We start from the raw sequence: 16058 nt of genomic DNA on the forward strand, positions 1-16058 counted from the left end.
TTGTCAGTTTTTTTTTTCTATTTCTTTGAAACAAGCATATTACACATACACATTGAACTAATCCAGTACCATTGTAGAAATGTCAAATGTCAGATGACAGACGAGTTGGCCACAACAATGGGTTGAAATAAAAACGCATTACAAAGTGTCTGAGAAAAATTCATCACGCACTCACACATACACACTCGCAGAGAAAGAGAGAGGGAGAGAGAGACTCACCATCGAATGACAACAATTGAAGGAAAAAAGAATTAAGTGAAGAGAAGAAAATTTCGAATTGTAAACTTTTTGTCATCAAACTGTGTGATGTTAAATGCTCAGTGTCACATCTATTTTTAATTAATATATCGTTTCTCGATGTGATGTCCAATGTCAAATAAATATTTACGGAAATCGAGGTTTGAAAATACCTTTAATTGCGCGATATAGTGTATAATATTGTAGTCAATCAATTTTTTCCCTTTACTGCTTGCAGTAATTTAATCTTCATTCGACTCGTACTCACCGTAGATTTGTGTTAGAATAATTAAATTCGCGGTCAATTTTGGTGTTTTCCATTGTTTGGATCAAAATCAGCTGAAAATCTATTGGATTAGAATGAGTGAAAATGAGGCGACCACGACGACCAAAGAACATAAAGTGATAATTATTGGAGCAGGCTGTGCTGGTCTATCGGCTGCAAATCATCTAATAAAAAATGGTTTAACCGATTTCCGAATACTAGAAGCGCGAGGTCGAACTGGAGGACGAATTGTTTCCATTGATCTTGGTGCGGAAAAAGTAAGTCATGACCACAATGCAATTTTAATCGATTTGTACACAATAAATTACATAATAAATTGGTTAACATTTGTCTACTTAGATTGAATTGGGTGCAAATTGGATTCATGGTGTACTCGGGAATCCGATATTCGAACTAGCGATGGCCAATGGATTAGTCAGCATATTAAATACTCCGAAACCACATAAACTAATTGCAACGACAGAGGATGGCAAACAGGTGCCATTTCCAATACTTCAAGAAATCTACGAAGCATATGTGTGCTTTCTGAAGCGATGCGAAGAATATTTTTTGTGTCAATATATACCGCCGCCCGATATCGATAGCGTGGGAGAGCACATTAACTATGAAATCGAATTGTATTTAGCAAATCAATCAGATGGCGAACAAAAACATTTGAAAAAAATGATATTCGAATGTTTGTTGAAGCGCGAGACGTGCATTTCCGGTTGTAATAGTATGAATGAAATAGATTTATTAGAATTAGGCAGTTATACAGAACTTCAAGGTGGTAATATTGTCTTGCCAAAGGGCTATTCAAGCATTCTCGGTCCGATGACACAATCCATTTTACCCGAACAAATAGTACTCTCTTGCCCAGTGAAAACCATTCATTGGAAGAGAAAATCAAATCGTGCCGAATGTACAATCGGCGGTTTGGAAACAGTTGACGAAGTAGATTCAGACGATTCAGATAAAACTGTAACCGATGTACCAATCAATCGTAGTCCATCGCATGACAATCATCGCCGTGATAAAGTGAAAATTGTCTGTGACAATGGCATTGAATACTATGCCGATCATGTAATTTGTACGGTGCCGCTTGGTGTACTGAAGGAAAATCATGAAACATTGTTCGAACCGAAATTACCACAATACAAATTAGACTCAATTGATCATTTACTTTTTGGCACCGTTGATAAGATTTTCCTCGAATATGATCGACCATTCTTAAACAAGGACATTAGTGAAGTGATGCTACTGTGGGATACAATTGATGATGCCAGTGTAAGCATTGAAAAACATTGGTTTCGAAAGATTTACTCCTTCAGCAAAGTGAGCGAAACATTGCTGCTGGGGTGGATATCGGGAAAAGAAGCTGAATATATGGAAACATTATCGCATACGGTAGTAGCTGATGTTTGTACCGATATTCTACGAAAATTCCTAAAGGATCCATTTATACCGAAACCAAAGAGTTGTGTTTGGTAAGATACATTTATTTCTTTGTGCGCCATCGAAATTCAAATGCAATTCTTATGTTCATTTCAATTTCTTTTATATAAATTTAGTACCAGTTGGCATCGTCAACAATACTGTCGAGGCTCATATACGGCGATTAGTGTTGGTGGTTCTCAAGAGGATATCGATAATGTTGCACAACCATTGTATTCATCACCGCACCATACGAAACCGGCTATAGTATTTGCTGGCGAGCACACACATTGTAATTTCTATTCAACCGTTCATGGAGCCTATTTGAGTGGTAGAACAGCGGCTCAATTTCTTGTAACGCCCGATTCACCGCAAGAGGTTATTATGGAATCGGACACAAGTGACTTAAGTTCATGGATTCAAGGCATTGCACTCGATTAATATAAAGAGTCGGTTACACAAAAACATATAATGTTCCGCTTGCAACAACTACAACGCTCTCAACATTGCCACTTCAATTTCTCAAATCTGCGCCTAGATTCTTTGTGACAAGCCAAAACAAACATTAATCTACACATTTTATTGTATTATTTTTGGTGCATCGCTTGGGCGTGTTTTTTTTAAAAATATGAATTTGTTTTTGAGACATGAATTGAGAATTGTTTGAATTTTAGTATGAAGAACATGAAAGTATGAAATGATTTGAGGGAGAAAGAGAAAAAGAAAATTGAATTGTGCTATTGCTCGATAAACCAACCATCATCATGCATTGAAGATTTTTATTTTTTTAGACAATAAACTTTAGTGAATGCAAAATTTATTTCAATAATTTCATCAATTTATTTTTGAACTGCAAAACATTTTTTTTATCTAGTCGCACAAAAAAATATTAATAATAATAGAAAATGTAAAATGAATTGTTTTAAACTTCAACTAAAAATGTGTAAAGTATTTTTAGAGATTGGAGCAAGTGAACGAGAGAGAGAGAGAGAGAGTGTGTGTGGAAAAAAACAACTCTAAAAGTATAAGAAAAGGAAAAATACAAATCGAACGATTGATTGTGTTTGATTAGAATGTCAAAAAAAAGTTTATTGAGTTTTTTTCTTTGCGATTTGTTTAATTTGAATTACAGCTTAAAGAAAGAGACCTTATGAACTAAAAGCAACTGCCATTTTGTATTTAATCTCTCATTTCGCCCTCTTCATCGTCATCGCTAATGCCCGAAATGTACAAGACATTGTTGCACCGAATCAACACCTCACCCAAATGACCTGTAAATGCAATAGAATAAATGGCAATTGATTAAAATCGATTTCAAACAGACACTTGACCATATTGATAAAGGCAATAAATTACCTGTCGATTGACCGTCGATGTATTCTTCTGTGTTTGCCAATTGCATGTTCATGTAACCATCGACTGAAACCAAGTATCCTCTGTATTCGTGACCCCACTTGAGTTTAACTTGAACGGCTTTACCGGTGAGACCATTTAAAAATGGTTTTGGATTGATTGGCATTGCCATCGACATGATTGTGGATCTATTTTACTCTTTCTATTCACACAAAAACTAAACGAATCAGCAAACCTTCTTGTTTGAGGTTATGTTTTCAATCTATGATAGAATGTAAATGTGAATCAAAATCATTAATATATTTTATTAAATTTTTATTTTTCGAAATGCTTCACTGTTAAAAGTATTACAAAGGATTTCCATCCAAAAGACAAAATATGTTTACCTTAAAAGTTCAAACGAATTGATGAAAAACAACAACGAAATGCAGATGTAATCGTTTACACACACCAAACGTTATACTGTTGAACTGTCAAAAGGGATGGAAAGAGAAGCGGCAAACAAACAACGTTGTGCGTGCATTCAATGCAAAGTGTCAAATGTTTTTCTTTCTCGCCGTTTGACGTCTGCCGCAAATAATGCTCTTTCTGTGTGGCGAAAGCTTGTTTCATTTCACAACGTTTTTATCCCTGTCGGTGCTACAATAGACTCACATTCTCATATAATATATAGGATTAACAAAGAAAAATATAGAAGAAAAAAAAATAGGGAAAAATCCTAGTGAATTTGTGATAAATATACTAGTAGGAATTCGTTATTACTGGTATAAATTTTAGGTGAACAAAAGAGAAAAAAAAACATTTGCTGCACCGGTAAGAATATTCTCAGAATAATATTATTTCTATACGAACGAAAAAAATCGTAAAAAAAAGGATCGAACATGGTGCAATCTAAGGGTGATACTAGATCTATATTTCCACATTGGCATGCAATCGTAAAAAAAGAGAAAATGTTTTTGGTAATGCATCTGTGCAAACTAGAATTCGAACGCGTTTTACATACGCACACACATTGAAGATGTATGCGAATTCACTCAGTGCTTTGTCTCGCTTTTGCTTCGCATGCCGCCGGTGGTGAAATGCTACCATGATTTAGATATATTCATATGCATATAGTATGTGTGTATATTCATCAATTCAATTGAAGTGGGCTAGAAAATGCCGAACGAGAATGCTAGACATAGCCAAAGGAAGTCACAAAACATGCACTATTGTTTGCTAAATTCAAAACTCTTTCTTTAGTTTATGTATGATCGTCGTCACTGTCTGTGTCAATGTTGTTACGGCATATTTTTTTAATTCTTTCGCTTCCTTCTTCTATCCAACCAATTTGAATGGCATTGTCGAAAAATTGTAAGAAAACTGGAATTTAACACTGAAATTCACATCGCACCATGAACACACTTATACACATATACGCGCGCGAACCGCAGATCAGACATCGCAGCTTGCAATACGCATGCATTTTCTCTCTTTCTCTCGTAAACACACACGATTTTAGCGATGAATAAATGGGTTTCGCGCTGTGCAGAAGACCGGTCAACAGCCGTTGTTCACACAAATACACTCACTCGCATATACAATCGCAGCGTAAATCAAATAGTTTTAACCATCCGAAAGCCGAGAGAACGACGACGGCAAAACTCCATCTCGAATGAGACGACGTCGCCAACCAGACGAAAAAAAAGTTCATTGCAGACAGTAAATTCAGTGTGGTGGTCTATACCTATATTTAACAAGAAAAAAAACAAAGTTCCTGTAATTTATAAACGAATTTAAACAATTTCATCATTTTCACTAGTTCGATCTTTGTGAATTAAATTGAATTTTAAAAAGATTTCCATTTTTTTTTCGTTGCAGTGAACAACAGTTTTCATTTCGTACAGTGACGCGATATTTGTGTATGAGTTTGGCTCTGTGTATTTAGCATTAACAAGCAATCAAGAAAATGCTCGCCCTCGAGAACGCCGATGAAATTTTACAAATTTTAGATCGTTTTACCAAACAAAAATCGAAAGATATTCCACCAGAGCTAGAAGAATACATTAATTATGTTGCTAAAACCGGAGACACGGTCTATCGCTGGCCCACCGTTCAGTATCTGTTTCGTGAAAAATTACGAAATGTTATCAAAGACTTTCACGACACCACCGCTAGTATTGAAGGTTAGTTTGCTCTCGCCCATTTTGTTTACTTCGTTTTTTTTTTAAATTAGAATTACACTTGAATTTGTGCAAATTTTAATAGTATCCATTTTTATTCAAAAAAATATGTCATTTCTTTATGATTTTTTTTTTTTGCGAATTTAATTTAAAATTAAAAAAATATTCTCTTTTTCCGTGCACCCATAATAGACCTTCCCCAATGTCCGAATGTCGACCAATTCAATTATGATTCCATGAAGACGTTGTTATTTGAACGCTTCGATTGTTTTCAAGCGGCACCATTCACCATTCAGCGTTTGTGTGAACTGCTCACCGATCCGAAAAAACACTATAGTCGTCTCGATAAATTCATGCGCGCTTTGGAAAAAAATATTTTAGGTAAGCGTGTTGTCTTTTCGCATTATCAACGATTTTATCGTTGTTGGTTTTTTTGAACATATCTGGTATTTTTTCAGTTGTGAGTACAGTTGAACCGGGCCGTAAATCGATTTCAAACAACGATCCAGCCGAAATTGATGCATTCAACAATGATGTTTTGAATGATATTAACATCGATGTTGAGATAACTAAGAACGATGAAAAACAATCAAATGGAAAAGATAACAAACATATTGAATTCAATTCAACTGAACACATGGACGAGAGTGTTGCATCGTCGTCGTCTTCGACATCATCATCATCATCGTCGTCGTCGTCGTCGTCATCATCACAAGCATCACCTGACACTGAAATGAAAAAGGACGAAAGCACAAAGGTTGAAGCAACCGTTTCTGAAAAATCGATTGAATCGGAAAAGGCGGCCGAAAGTTCCGCACAAATATCAAGCGAAGCAGCTGACACTCCAATGACAACGGAACCGACTGAAATAAAACCAGTTATTGATGCAAATGAAAAAGCGGCCACAGAAAAAGAAAATGACGTCATTCCAAAACCAGAAGACCAAGCGAAATCAAGTGTGACAGTTGAAAAAGTCGAACCAGTAGAAAGTAGTGTGCAAAAAGAAATTGACAATGAAACCGCACCAAAAGCTGAAAAAATCGACGAAGGCAAGCCAGCACCATTGGATGACGAGGTAAAGGTAGAAGAGAAAAAGAATGAAGAAGAAATCAAAGAAACGCCACCAATCGAGGTAAAGCCGGTTACTCCGAAACATGCACGCAGCTCCAGTGATGATGAGGATGATTTAGATGGCGATTTGAATACATCGGCGAAAAAGATTCGACTCGATTTTGACGACGAAGAGAAAAAAGAAGAAACAAAAGCGCCACAGCCGGAAAGTACATCCGAAGCGGAGCCAATTGTATCGGCAATAGATTTACAAAAGGAAACGGATATTTTGGAATCGATAAGCAGCGAAATTGATGCCCAGAAAGAGAATGAACTATTGGAAGATGTTGTTGATTCGGTATTGGTTGCCGCTGTAAAAGATCCCATCAATATTGACGTTCAGCCAATTGCCGAAAATATAATTGAACCGGACACATCGAAACCAATCGAAGAACCCGCCACCGCTGATTTATTGAAAACAGATGAACCCGTGGCCATTCCATCCGATTTAGATTTTACACCCGACGAGGCACTAAACGAATTAGTGTCATCGGACATTCTATCAGTGATTCCAGAGCAACAGCCAGTCGAAGAAGAGATCAAAATGAGCGAAGAGTCCAATAATATTGCCGAACCTGTGGTACAAGCCGCTGCTGATGAAATGAATGTCGAAAACACCGATGCTGGCGGCATTGAAGCCGAAAACGCAATGGAAGCAGCTCCAATTAAAGCGGACGAAGAAAAAATGGACGTTGACGAATCAAATTCAGTTGACGCAATGGACCTTTAAGGGCCAACATTCATCGATTCAATTTACGATCATAACAACATATTTACTCACATTTACTATACTACATTATATTCGAAACTCTTTCTTTTTTCATACAAACAGAAAAAAAATACAGAGAGTGACACAATGCCACATTATACGTAGAATTTAGTAATTTCGTATCATATGAATATCCACTTCAGCAAAAAAAAAAAACGAAACATTTTTTCATCAATAGTTTCCTTTTATTCGTTTTGTCTTCTTTTGTTACTCTATTTTAAGCGATGCATTTCTCTTTTTTTTTAATTTTATGTACTGATTGGCAAAAACAAAAAAAAATGTGTTGTAGAAGTCGATAAGCAAATGTCAAAAAAAAAAACAATACTAAACCTATCAAATAAGTAATAATAAACGTATCAATTTGCATTGTAGGCAAATCATAAACACACACACACACTCCTACAAATGATCACCACAAATTCTCGACAAAAACATGGTATAATTCGGATGACCAAAAATTGAACAATTCAGATCAACAACTCACATATACACATCGTTCGAAAAAATAAAAGAAAAAAAAACGCGAACATGAAATGCAAACAGCGGATGCATAACGAGAAATCATGAACATTCTTGCGAACGTAACTTAGAACACTAGGGCTTATTCAAGGGATATCCACATTTATAAATTATTATTATGGTCATTCAATAAAAAAAAATAAAACGAATCCAAACCGAATGGTGTTTTATTGAATAAATATTAAAATATTTGGTATTGAATCAATTTTCTAATTCGGATAATTCAAATAATGTTGCTTTGAGTACAGTGCACAATAAGAAAAATAAACATTTAATCATGTCTTTCTGGTAAGAAACTGCGCATCATATCTATAGGAATTGGAAAAATGATGGTCGAATTCTTTTCTGCCGCTATATTGTTAAGTGTTTGCAGATAGCGAAGTTGTAGAGCGGCTGAAGATTTGCATAAGATGTCAGATGCTTGTTTTAATGCCAACGATGATTTCATTTCTCCTTCGGCGGCAATAACTTTTGCTCGAGCGTCTCTAGAAGCTTCAGCTTCCGTAGCCATCGCACGTTGTAATTGTGTGGGCAAACTAACGTCCTTTCTAAAAGAAAGAAAAAACCGATGAAAAAGGAGGATAAAAATTGTAAATAACATAAGCTGGATCTTTTTCGTACATTTCTACTCTCTCCACTTTTACGCCCCACGGGTCAGTCATTTCGTCGAGACTTGCTTGCATTGTATGCGAAATAGTTTCACGCTCTGTCAATAATTCCGATAAATTCCGTGTTCCCAAAACATTTCGTAGTGTCGTGGCGGCCAGCAGTCTTGTCGAATGACTATAATTTGCAACCTGCAAAAAAAGTGCTTTCGCAATTTCACAGAAAATAAAAAAATGATGTCATTGTTACCTGTATAACCGCCTTTAGTGGATCTGAAATGCGATAATAAACAACCGCATCAACACTGACCGTGACACTGTCCTTTGTTAAAACCTCTTGTGGTGGGACATCAAACGATACAGTCCTTAAATCGACTTTACAACAATTATCAATGCATGGCAGTACAAAAAACACACCCGGACCTCGTGCACCTCCCGATCTAAAATTTGTTTTTTTTTGCTTTCATATTCGTCTATACCCTATTATAAATGCGTTGCCTACCTCAAACGACCCATTCGAAAAATGACTGCACGTTCATACTCTGAAACGACTTTAAAGCATATAAACAACGAAACCGGCAACGTAATTATCATTAATAATGAGCTGAAAATGAGTGCGATGATCTCAATGCAAGTGGAAATATTCTTTCGAGCTGAAAATTTGGAGAAGAAAAAAACGAATTGAGTATTTATTTTGGCTATGCACTAGCAAATGAAAATAAATTACTTTGTCTACGGACAATAACCTTTGACTCATGCGAACATGTTTGAAAATTCCAAATTTTATTCATCGAATATTGAGTATCGTTTGTTTATATTAATTGTGTAACACAATACACGAATAAAGAATGTAAAATGAAGAATGTGGGTTACCATAACACACTGTCAATCACGTAAATTTTGACTGCTTTTGAAATTTATACGCAAATAGTGAAAACCAGACTCTATATTATATACTATATCCTACGAAGTTTATTTCTCTTTTTTTACTCTCAATGAATGTTTATTTCCTTTTCGTTTTGCGCAAGCGATACTTTTGAATAAACATATTCGGAAAAAAAAATTCCTTATTCAACAAGATATATATATGTGCTTGAAGCCTCGTTATTTGCTCCCAAAACGAAAATTGATATTTTGAATTCCGTGCAGTTGTTGCTTTAGATTTGAATTATCCGCCCATTTTGAATTCAAGTAGCTATCATCATGGTCCTCTTCCAACCTCTTCAATTCTTCTTGGCGCCGATACTGTTGGAGCATGATTTGTTTGCGGACCTCTTCGTTGAATACTGGCTCTCGCCCTGGCGCTCCTTCACCATGCTTCACAATTTTCACAATAACTTTGCATTTTTCGTTTTTTCCCAAATAATCGCTTAACAATTTTTCGTCCAACATTTGACGACCAGCAAACCAAAGTTGCATCTTGCTCGGTTCAATAACGTCCAGTGCGGCTTGTGTACCGCTCAGATCTTCTGTATTATTGAATTCCATGTAAATGGGATCATGTGGAGGTAAACCCATTGGATATACGATTGTTACGGCTCCTTTCAAAATATCAATGGCATTTTGTACATGTTTTAACGTTAGCGATTTATTATCGTCGATCATTTTCTTTGACACCATTTCTTTTGCGTCGTTAATGGATTTCAATAAGAGCTCCTGCATTTTCACGTTCGGTTGTCTACCATTTCTGCGACCGACTGGATCTCGATTGTATACCCATCCATCGGACGGCACCACCTTTTCCGCATACTGGTCAACTAGTTTCAGTTCCCGCACTTGTTCTTCAGTCAAACCAATTATTTCGGGCGGAAACATGGGACCATGATCTTTTAATCCCTCCATTTCACTACAAATTCGACTTATTTTCAAACGACCGTTGTACATCAACACTATCTCTTTGTTCAACTTCGATATCGGCATCGTAACTGATGTCTCGAACAAAAATTGCGATTCATTGCCACGTTTTAAATGTAAAAAGACCATTTTTATAAGTGCTTAAGAAAAATTATCTTTGAATTGATGGTTTTTAAGCTTGTACCGATGGAAATTTTTCTGAAACGCCAACCAGTTTATTTGGTTTCCATAACAACACATACATATTAGATATTAAGCAACGAAGCAGTTTATAGAGACCATTTTTTTCTAAATATATAAATTAATATGTACGATCTAAACGGAACACTTGTTTTAAAAACCTAATTGATAACATCGATGAAACTAAACAAAAAATGTCGCTAGAGAATTTATTCGGAAATTTCTACAACTATTTCTTGTACTTTTAAACTATATATTAAAAAAAGTTACCTGCAACTGAATTGCATGAACACTGAAGAGAGAACATAGCAATAAAAAACACATCAAGCAAAACACTCAATTAAAATTAAAATCTATATATTCTTGATTTCGCTTTCAACCTGGCCGCTTCTTGCCCAATTTCCACAAATAAACACATACACGTATGCACGCTATCTCTAAATCGCCTAATTTTGAAAACATGTCAAAATCCATCGCCTCACCCAACGCAGATACTAAATTAACAATGTGGAAAACATGACATGGTCGTGCTTTTGTGCATATTACTTTATAAAAAATCGAAGCATCAACATTCATGTCGCAGAGCTATTCACCTTGTTCGTTTTTATTAGGTGACGACTGATAGAATTATTGTATCGACAAATTTCAAATGTTCGTCTAAGTTAAAATGTTGATTTGGATTTTATTTTCACTTTTATTTATATACTTACTTCGGTGATATCCATCTCCATTTGACATAGGTCGAATATCAACGGTGGGACTGTAAGCAGTTGCCCGGTATTCATTTCTATCATTTCTGATGTGAACTGCTGCATCTCGATTTCTCGACATCTTTTTTATTTTGATCACTTGTCTCACTTACTATTCAAAAAAATCCCAAAAAATGTTGCTATGCTTATAAAAATTACGTCCAACCGGAACGAATGGTCTCATCGAAGTGAAGATCGAAACGGCACACGAGAGCGCATCGAATCATTGGCTGTTCCGTCATGAATTTTTGTTTATCGTATGGCGGAAAATTGCGTAAACAAATGCTATTTCCAGCTGTGCATAGATCAAATCAACTGAATCAATTGAACTTGCCTATTTGCTGTAAGTCTGACTGACCGCAAAGCATTATAACAAAACAGTTCACCCGTGTGATGACTATACGCATCTGCGGAGATAAATTTAGATTTTTTTTACGAAGAAATTCATCCAAAATAAAAGAGTAAGTTATCATCGCGAACGAATTTTGTAAGCATTGAACGTTTTTCGACACATTAAATATTAAAAAAATAACAACATTTTTTTATGATTTGTTTACATAAACGCTGTCGATTTGGGCTTGATTTATTTCAAATAATTCTACAAACATTGTTTTGATCGTGTTTTACATCTTTCTTTCTCACTATTTTTTGAGTGCAACAACAACAAATTTGCGTGAATGTAAGAAACTTACTTTCCCTACTGCTTAACGTAATAATAATTATTATACAAATAATAATGAAAAAAATTGGCATTGCCGCTATTCTTTTGATGATTGAAGTCGTTTGTTTTTTTTCATCGCATCCAGCACACTTGCGAAATTTGCTGTTTTCTTTTTGGTCGATGATTTTGGCGTTGACATCGGTCTTTGTACTCGCATCGTTGGCGAAGCCACCTCATCCATAAAATCGAATTCCAGGTTTTTACTAGCTCTGAAATAAAGAAGTGAATGTGACAGTCATTATTGATCCAACAATTATTTTCTTTTAACAAACTCCAAAATGCTTACAATTCAGTGTTGGCGTTCTTTTTTACTTCTGCGTTAGCAACTGGTGTTGGTGTTGGCGCGCGATAGCCCGAACTCTTCCATGCAAGCTCAATTAATTCGCCGGAATTGAGTTTTTGATACATTAAGTCGAGTTCGTCTGGTGTCGGTTCGAGCGCTTCATTGTCTGGCAACGTTGGAAAACTCCAATTTTCGGTTCCACTCATTGTATCTTTGAAATGTTTCTTTACCGGAGACTTTTCGTATGGATGATATGAATGTTCGTAAATAATTAGACTTGTAAACAGACATGACGTTGGTTCATCGATATACGTCAAACAAAGTTTGAATTTCGAATTATAGGTGGCGCTTCACAATGCCGATGTAAATAGTATATTTATCACAGAGAATTTTGTTAAATTCAAACATTTGAAGAGAAATCATATTTTGACCTCGTACGGATAATGTTGGTGCTTTAATTTACGATAAGAAATAACAATATTCAGCGATAACTGTGTGTTACCCATGAGCACTTACCAAACAAAACGAAAAAAATCGAGCATATTGAAAGCATAAACAAAGCTGTCAAATCAAACGCACCGTCAAAACATATTTTTTTGGTAAACTACAAATTTAACGCTGAAATCAACGAATTTTACAAAAGAAAATTTGAATTTTTCAATTTTATTGCGCAAAAATGAGTGCTAGTGGTGATGTTTGTCAATTATGTTGCGAAGAGAGTCAACTTATAAAATGTACCGTGGAAAAAACCGAATTTATGGAATTATTTTGTCATTTTGTGTTCAATGTAAGTCTGTGTTTGGTCATTTCGTTCATAAAATGGTTTGTAAAACCGAACGAGAATTTAAATTGTTTTATTTTTTTTTTACAGGATACCTCTCATCAAATAGACGACATATGCGCCAATTGCTTCCAAAAATTGGATGAATTCGGTCAATTTTGTCACAACATTCGAAACATTCATCAAAGTCTTATTGAAGTATCGTTCGGACCAAGCAACCTAAAATATGAAGAACATACCGAAGAACTGGACGATGAAATTGAAGAACATATCACCACCGAAGATAGCGCTGACGACAAAAGCGTCTCCATACTAAAAATTGAATCGGATTTAGGCGGTGATTTCGATACGTTGCCCAGGCGGTGTAAGTTTTTATTGGTCACAAAAGTTTTAAATGAAAACTGACTGGAAGATTAATATTTTTTGTTTTGCTTTTCTCTAAAATAGTGTCGATGACTCCAGAAATTGTCCGAAAATTACAAACTCAATTACAATTCACGGCCAAAGCCATTGAACGTAAAGATATGAATTTTGATCGAATTTCACGTTTTGTGCCGATGACGTGTGTGGCATGCAAAGAATCATTTGAGTCATTCGAGGATTGCAATGAGCATTACATTGTCGCTCACGGTCGATCAGCCTACTGGCAGTGTTGTAATCTGATTTTAGAAACGCCATATGAACTACTCGATCATATTCGATACCATGAAAGTATCGATGTTTTCAAGTGTGCGGCATGCTTGAAATGCTTTCTAAGTTCAAACAAACTTAAATACCACATTCATCGTTCACATTTGCCAGTGGACAGTAGTTGCATTATATGCGACAAAGGATTTAGAAATCTGCGACTTTTATTCAACCACCACAAGAGTCACATTCTTATTTCGTGCCCAAATTGTGACAAACAAGTATCGGCTTCGAATTATGATCATCACATTCGTACGTCACACGCAGTTCAGATAAGTAAAAAACGAAAACATAAAACCGAAAATGTGGCCACCCATAAAATGCAACGGAAAGCAGAACGGGGAGAATCGAGTGGAACAAACGAACGTGTAAATTTGAAAGCAAAACATACAAATGTTGCGTCCCGAGTAAGTGATGATTATATCTATTATAAAAAATATGAAGTTTTATGATTGATTTCTGTTTTGTGCTTTCAGAGTTTCACTATGAACTTTGAACCGAATGACGATGGTCTGTATGAGTGTGATGTATGTGCAATGCAGTTCAAGCAAATTTCGCTGCTTTTCAGTCATCGCAATAAGGTTCATGTTTGATAACATACATGGGCACGGGAGGCAAGTTGAAGAGTGGGTCTTTCAAAAAAAAAAAAAAAAAAACTGGAAAAACAAATGAATTTTTTATCCTCTTAAGGGATAGCTCGGAAAATTTAAGATAAAGTGTTACACATGCCCGTGTTCATATATTTTTGATCATTTGTTTTAGATTGAATCATTGAGGACCACTCAAAATTATTTTAAGCATTAATTAAGCATCATGTAAAAACAGCTTTTAGGAGAAACTCGAAATAATTTTCCAATAAAATATTGAAATGAAAAAGTATTGGTTTAAATAATTTTGATTTCAGATGGTGTGTGTGTGTTGTAACTTTTTTTACTTTTCTTTCCATAACATGAGCACAGAATCGATTTTTGAACCACTCCACACACGGACACGATCAATTTTAACCCGTAGTGAAGATAAAAATAAACAAAAATGTGTCTGATGAAACGGCTGTTGAAAATATATGAGAAACAACACATCCATTTTTACTTTAATTAAATTGAATGTCTACGTTTTATTTATACATTAACAACGATTTATTTTCGACAGCGAAGATAACGATAATAAAAACGATTTTACTTTTCCGAACACTAGTCTGTAAGGTAAAGTATTGGAGTCGGTCGAAAAATTAACACCGATAAAAAACAGGTTTTCTGGGTATTTTAGGAGTCAGGGAACACGAATCAGTTGTTTTTTCGATGTTCCAATGTATGTGCGGCACCATTTCTGCGCCTTTTAATGAAATGACGAGAAAAAGAATAAACAACACATCGTATGAATCGTATATAAACAGCGTGTACGAAAAACAGCATGCCTGTATGATATCTTATTGAGCTGAAACTTCGCACAGGCTATAGTTTTCACAATGAAATAAATGTTGTATGGAAGGTATCCCAAAATTGTATTGAAATTTCCAAAGCACGACGACAATGAAAGCTGGGCAACGCAGCAACTTCATTATGGTTGTCACTGTTTATGTTGGGTGACACAAATTTGTACCATTTTTGATTTAAGCGAAATTAATTCGATATACGGCGCTGATGTAAATGTCACTCTGTCATTTCACAATAATACTTTTTTGGCTTGACAATAATAAGCTCTTCATTTAAAATGCATACACATTCATAATTATTGAACCGTTAAAAAAAACATGTCATAAAATATTTTTCTAACATTTTTCATTAAAATTTTTATAAAAATTTTTTTTTATAGAAAAATTAATTTGTTTATAAATTACAATAATTTCAAAAAAAATGTTTCATCTATTAAATAAGAATCCAATGTACATAAATAGTAATGACAATGCGACACCTACCGTAAAAATGCAAAATGAAACTTAGTTGGTCTCCATTGTAGCACTTTGGTCCGCCATGACAGCATCTTCGTTTTACTTGATCAATCACAGAGAAGCAAAACGAAGATGCTGTTATGGCAGACCAAAATTTTACAATTCCAAATAAGTTTCCTTTTCCATTTTTACGGTAGGTGTCGCATTGGTATTACTTTTTACATTAGATTCTTGTTCAATCTATGGAAAAAAATTGAAATTATTGTTATTTTTAAATAAATAAAGGAGCGAGTACGGCGTTTCCCCCTTTGCTAAGCGAAATAAATCCGATATACGGCGCTGATTTAAATGTCACTCTATCTCATTCCACAATGATACATTTTTTGGCTTGACAATATATAAGCTCTTCATTCAACATGCATAATTTTTGAACGGTCGAGTAAAAAAAAGAAACATATCAT

The 16058-nt window shown here is 35.2% G+C and overlaps 7 protein-coding genes across 12 annotated transcripts; 3 read left to right on the plus strand and 4 right to left on the minus strand.

Annotated features, from left to right (window-relative positions):
* Positions 1–55: 55 nt before the first annotated feature.
* LOC116342626 (peroxisomal N(1)-acetyl-spermine/spermidine oxidase) lies at positions 56–2752 on the plus strand. 2 transcript variants are annotated; one of them, XM_031770312.1, is made up of 4 exons: positions 56–398; positions 476–780; positions 863–1989; positions 2074–2752. In XM_031770312.1, exons 2-4 carry the CDS (start codon positions 598–600, stop codon positions 2375–2377), a joined length of 1614 nt encoding a protein of 537 aa, XP_031626172.1. In that variant the 5' UTR covers positions 56–398; positions 476–597; the 3' UTR covers positions 2378–2752. The 2 variants fall into 2 exon arrangements, with proteins under 2 accessions (XP_031626172.1, XP_031626173.1); XM_031770313.1 differs by having other exon boundaries at positions 511–780.
* A 238-nt stretch (positions 2753–2990) lies between these two features.
* On the minus strand, positions 2991–3806 carry LOC116342628 (small nuclear ribonucleoprotein F). The gene is made up of 3 exons (XM_031770315.1): positions 3676–3806; positions 3293–3551; positions 2991–3207 (listed from the first exon to the last, which is right to left on the minus strand). Exons 2-3 carry the CDS (start codon positions 3465–3467, stop codon positions 3116–3118), a joined length of 267 nt encoding a protein of 88 aa, XP_031626175.1. The 5' UTR covers positions 3468–3551; positions 3676–3806; the 3' UTR covers positions 2991–3115.
* A 72-nt stretch (positions 3807–3878) lies between these two features.
* LOC116342625 (serine/threonine-protein phosphatase 4 regulatory subunit 2-like) lies at positions 3879–7736 on the plus strand. 3 transcript variants are annotated; one of them, XM_031770308.1, is made up of 4 exons: positions 3879–4102; positions 5150–5454; positions 5644–5832; positions 5910–7736. In XM_031770308.1, the coding sequence occupies exons 2-4, from the start codon at positions 5238–5240 to the stop codon at positions 7289–7291; spliced, it is 1788 nt and encodes a 595-aa protein (XP_031626168.1). In that variant the 5' UTR covers positions 3879–4102; positions 5150–5237; the 3' UTR covers positions 7292–7736. The 3 variants fall into 3 exon arrangements, with proteins under 3 accessions (XP_031626168.1, XP_031626171.1, XP_031626170.1); XM_031770311.1 differs by having other exon boundaries at positions 5922–7736; XM_031770310.1 differs by lacking the exon at positions 3879–4102 and adding an exon at positions 4928–5047.
* A 335-nt stretch (positions 7737–8071) lies between these two features.
* Positions 8072–11411, minus strand: LOC116342445 (erythrocyte band 7 integral membrane protein-like). 3 transcript variants are annotated; one of them, XM_031770056.1, is made up of 5 exons: positions 11199–11411; positions 8957–9107; positions 8705–8894; positions 8471–8646; positions 8072–8397 (listed from the first exon to the last, which is right to left on the minus strand). In XM_031770056.1, exons 1-5 carry the CDS (start codon positions 11317–11319, stop codon positions 8121–8123), a joined length of 915 nt encoding a protein of 304 aa, XP_031625916.1. In that variant the 5' UTR covers positions 11320–11411; the 3' UTR covers positions 8072–8120. The 3 variants fall into 3 exon arrangements, with proteins under 3 accessions (XP_031625916.1, XP_031625917.1, XP_031625918.1); XM_031770057.1 differs by lacking the exon at positions 11199–11411 and adding an exon at positions 10759–10811; XM_031770058.1 differs by lacking the exon at positions 11199–11411 and adding an exon at positions 9201–9304.
* On the minus strand, positions 9545–10467 carry LOC116342446 (cilia- and flagella-associated protein 298). The gene has a single exon (XM_031770059.1). It carries the CDS (start codon positions 10435–10437, stop codon positions 9559–9561), a length of 879 nt encoding a protein of 292 aa, XP_031625919.1. The 5' UTR covers positions 10438–10467; the 3' UTR covers positions 9545–9558.
* A 374-nt stretch (positions 11412–11785) lies between the features above and the next one.
* On the minus strand, positions 11786–12509 carry LOC116342395. Its single transcript, XM_031769995.1, has 2 exons — positions 12245–12509; positions 11786–12167 (listed from the first exon to the last, which is right to left on the minus strand). Exons 1-2 carry the CDS (start codon positions 12445–12447, stop codon positions 11996–11998), a joined length of 375 nt encoding a protein of 124 aa, XP_031625855.1. The 5' UTR covers positions 12448–12509; the 3' UTR covers positions 11786–11995.
* An 85-nt stretch (positions 12510–12594) lies between these two features.
* On the plus strand, positions 12595–14540 carry LOC116342394 (zinc finger protein 319-like). The gene is made up of 4 exons (XM_031769994.1): positions 12595–13028; positions 13113–13386; positions 13470–14116; positions 14186–14540. The coding sequence occupies exons 1-4, from the start codon at positions 12918–12920 to the stop codon at positions 14300–14302; spliced, it is 1149 nt and encodes a 382-aa protein (XP_031625854.1). The 5' UTR covers positions 12595–12917; the 3' UTR covers positions 14303–14540.
* The last annotated feature ends 1518 nt before the right edge of the window (positions 14541–16058 follow it).

Source organism: Contarinia nasturtii, unplaced genomic scaffold, assembly GCF_009176525.2.
Source record: "Contarinia nasturtii isolate CC-2019 unplaced genomic scaffold, AAFC_CNas_1.1 Cnas_scaffold_864, whole genome shotgun sequence".
NCBI lineage: Eukaryota > Metazoa > Arthropoda > Insecta > Diptera > Cecidomyiidae > Contarinia > Contarinia nasturtii.

Bases quoted from the DNA above. Each gene is read 5' to 3' on its own strand.
- LOC116342394 (XM_031769994.1), top strand. From the start codon at position 12,918: ATGAGTGCTAGTGGTGATGTTTGTCAATTATGTTGCGAAGAGAGTCAA. The intron at 13,029-13,112 runs GTAAGTCTGTGT...TTTTTTTTACAG, and splicing joins TTTGTCATTTTGTGTTCAAT to GATACCTCTCATCAAATAGA. The intron at 14,117-14,185 runs GTAAGTGATGAT...TTGTGCTTTCAG, and splicing joins ATACAAATGTTGCGTCCCGA to AGTTTCACTATGAACTTTGA.
- LOC116342628 (XM_031770315.1), bottom strand. From the start codon at position 3,467: ATGTCGATGGCAATGCCAATCAATCCAAAACCATTTTTAAATGGTCTC. The intron at 3,208-3,292 runs GTAATTTATTGC...TTGCATTTACAG, and splicing joins CATCGACGGTCAATCGACAG to GTCATTTGGGTGAGGTGTTG.
- LOC116342445 (XM_031770056.1), bottom strand. From the start codon at position 11,319: ATGTCGAGAAATCGAGATGCAGCAGTTCACATCAGAAATGATAGAAAT. The intron at 9,108-11,198 runs GTAAGTATATAA...CCAAATTTTCAG, and splicing joins TGGAGATGGATATCACCGAA to CTCGAAAGAATATTTCCACT. The intron at 8,647-8,704 runs GTAACAATGACA...CTTTTTTTGCAG, and splicing joins CACTAAAGGCGGTTATACAG to GTTGCAAATTATAGTCATTC.
- LOC116342626 (XM_031770312.1), top strand. From the start codon at position 598: ATGAGTGAAAATGAGGCGACCACGACGACCAAAGAACATAAAGTGATA. The intron at 781-862 runs GTAAGTCATGAC...TTGTCTACTTAG, and splicing joins TTGATCTTGGTGCGGAAAAA to ATTGAATTGGGTGCAAATTG. The intron at 1,990-2,073 runs GTAAGATACATT...ATATAAATTTAG, and splicing joins AAACCAAAGAGTTGTGTTTG to TACCAGTTGGCATCGTCAAC.
- LOC116342395 (XM_031769995.1), bottom strand. From the start codon at position 12,447: ATGAGTGGAACCGAAAATTGGAGTTTTCCAACGTTGCCAGACAATGAA. The intron at 12,168-12,244 runs GTAAGCATTTTG...TCTTTATTTCAG, and splicing joins AAGAACGCCAACACTGAATT to AGCTAGTAAAAACCTGGAAT.
- LOC116342446 (XM_031770059.1), bottom strand. From the start codon at position 10,437: ATGGTCTTTTTACATTTAAAACGTGGCAATGAATCGCAATTTTTGTTC.
- LOC116342625 (XM_031770308.1), top strand. From the start codon at position 5,238: ATGCTCGCCCTCGAGAACGCCGATGAAATTTTACAAATTTTAGATCGT. The intron at 5,455-5,643 runs GTTAGTTTGCTC...CACCCATAATAG, and splicing joins CACCACCGCTAGTATTGAAG to ACCTTCCCCAATGTCCGAAT. The intron at 5,833-5,909 runs GTAAGCGTGTTG...GTATTTTTTCAG, and splicing joins TTTGGAAAAAAATATTTTAG to TTGTGAGTACAGTTGAACCG.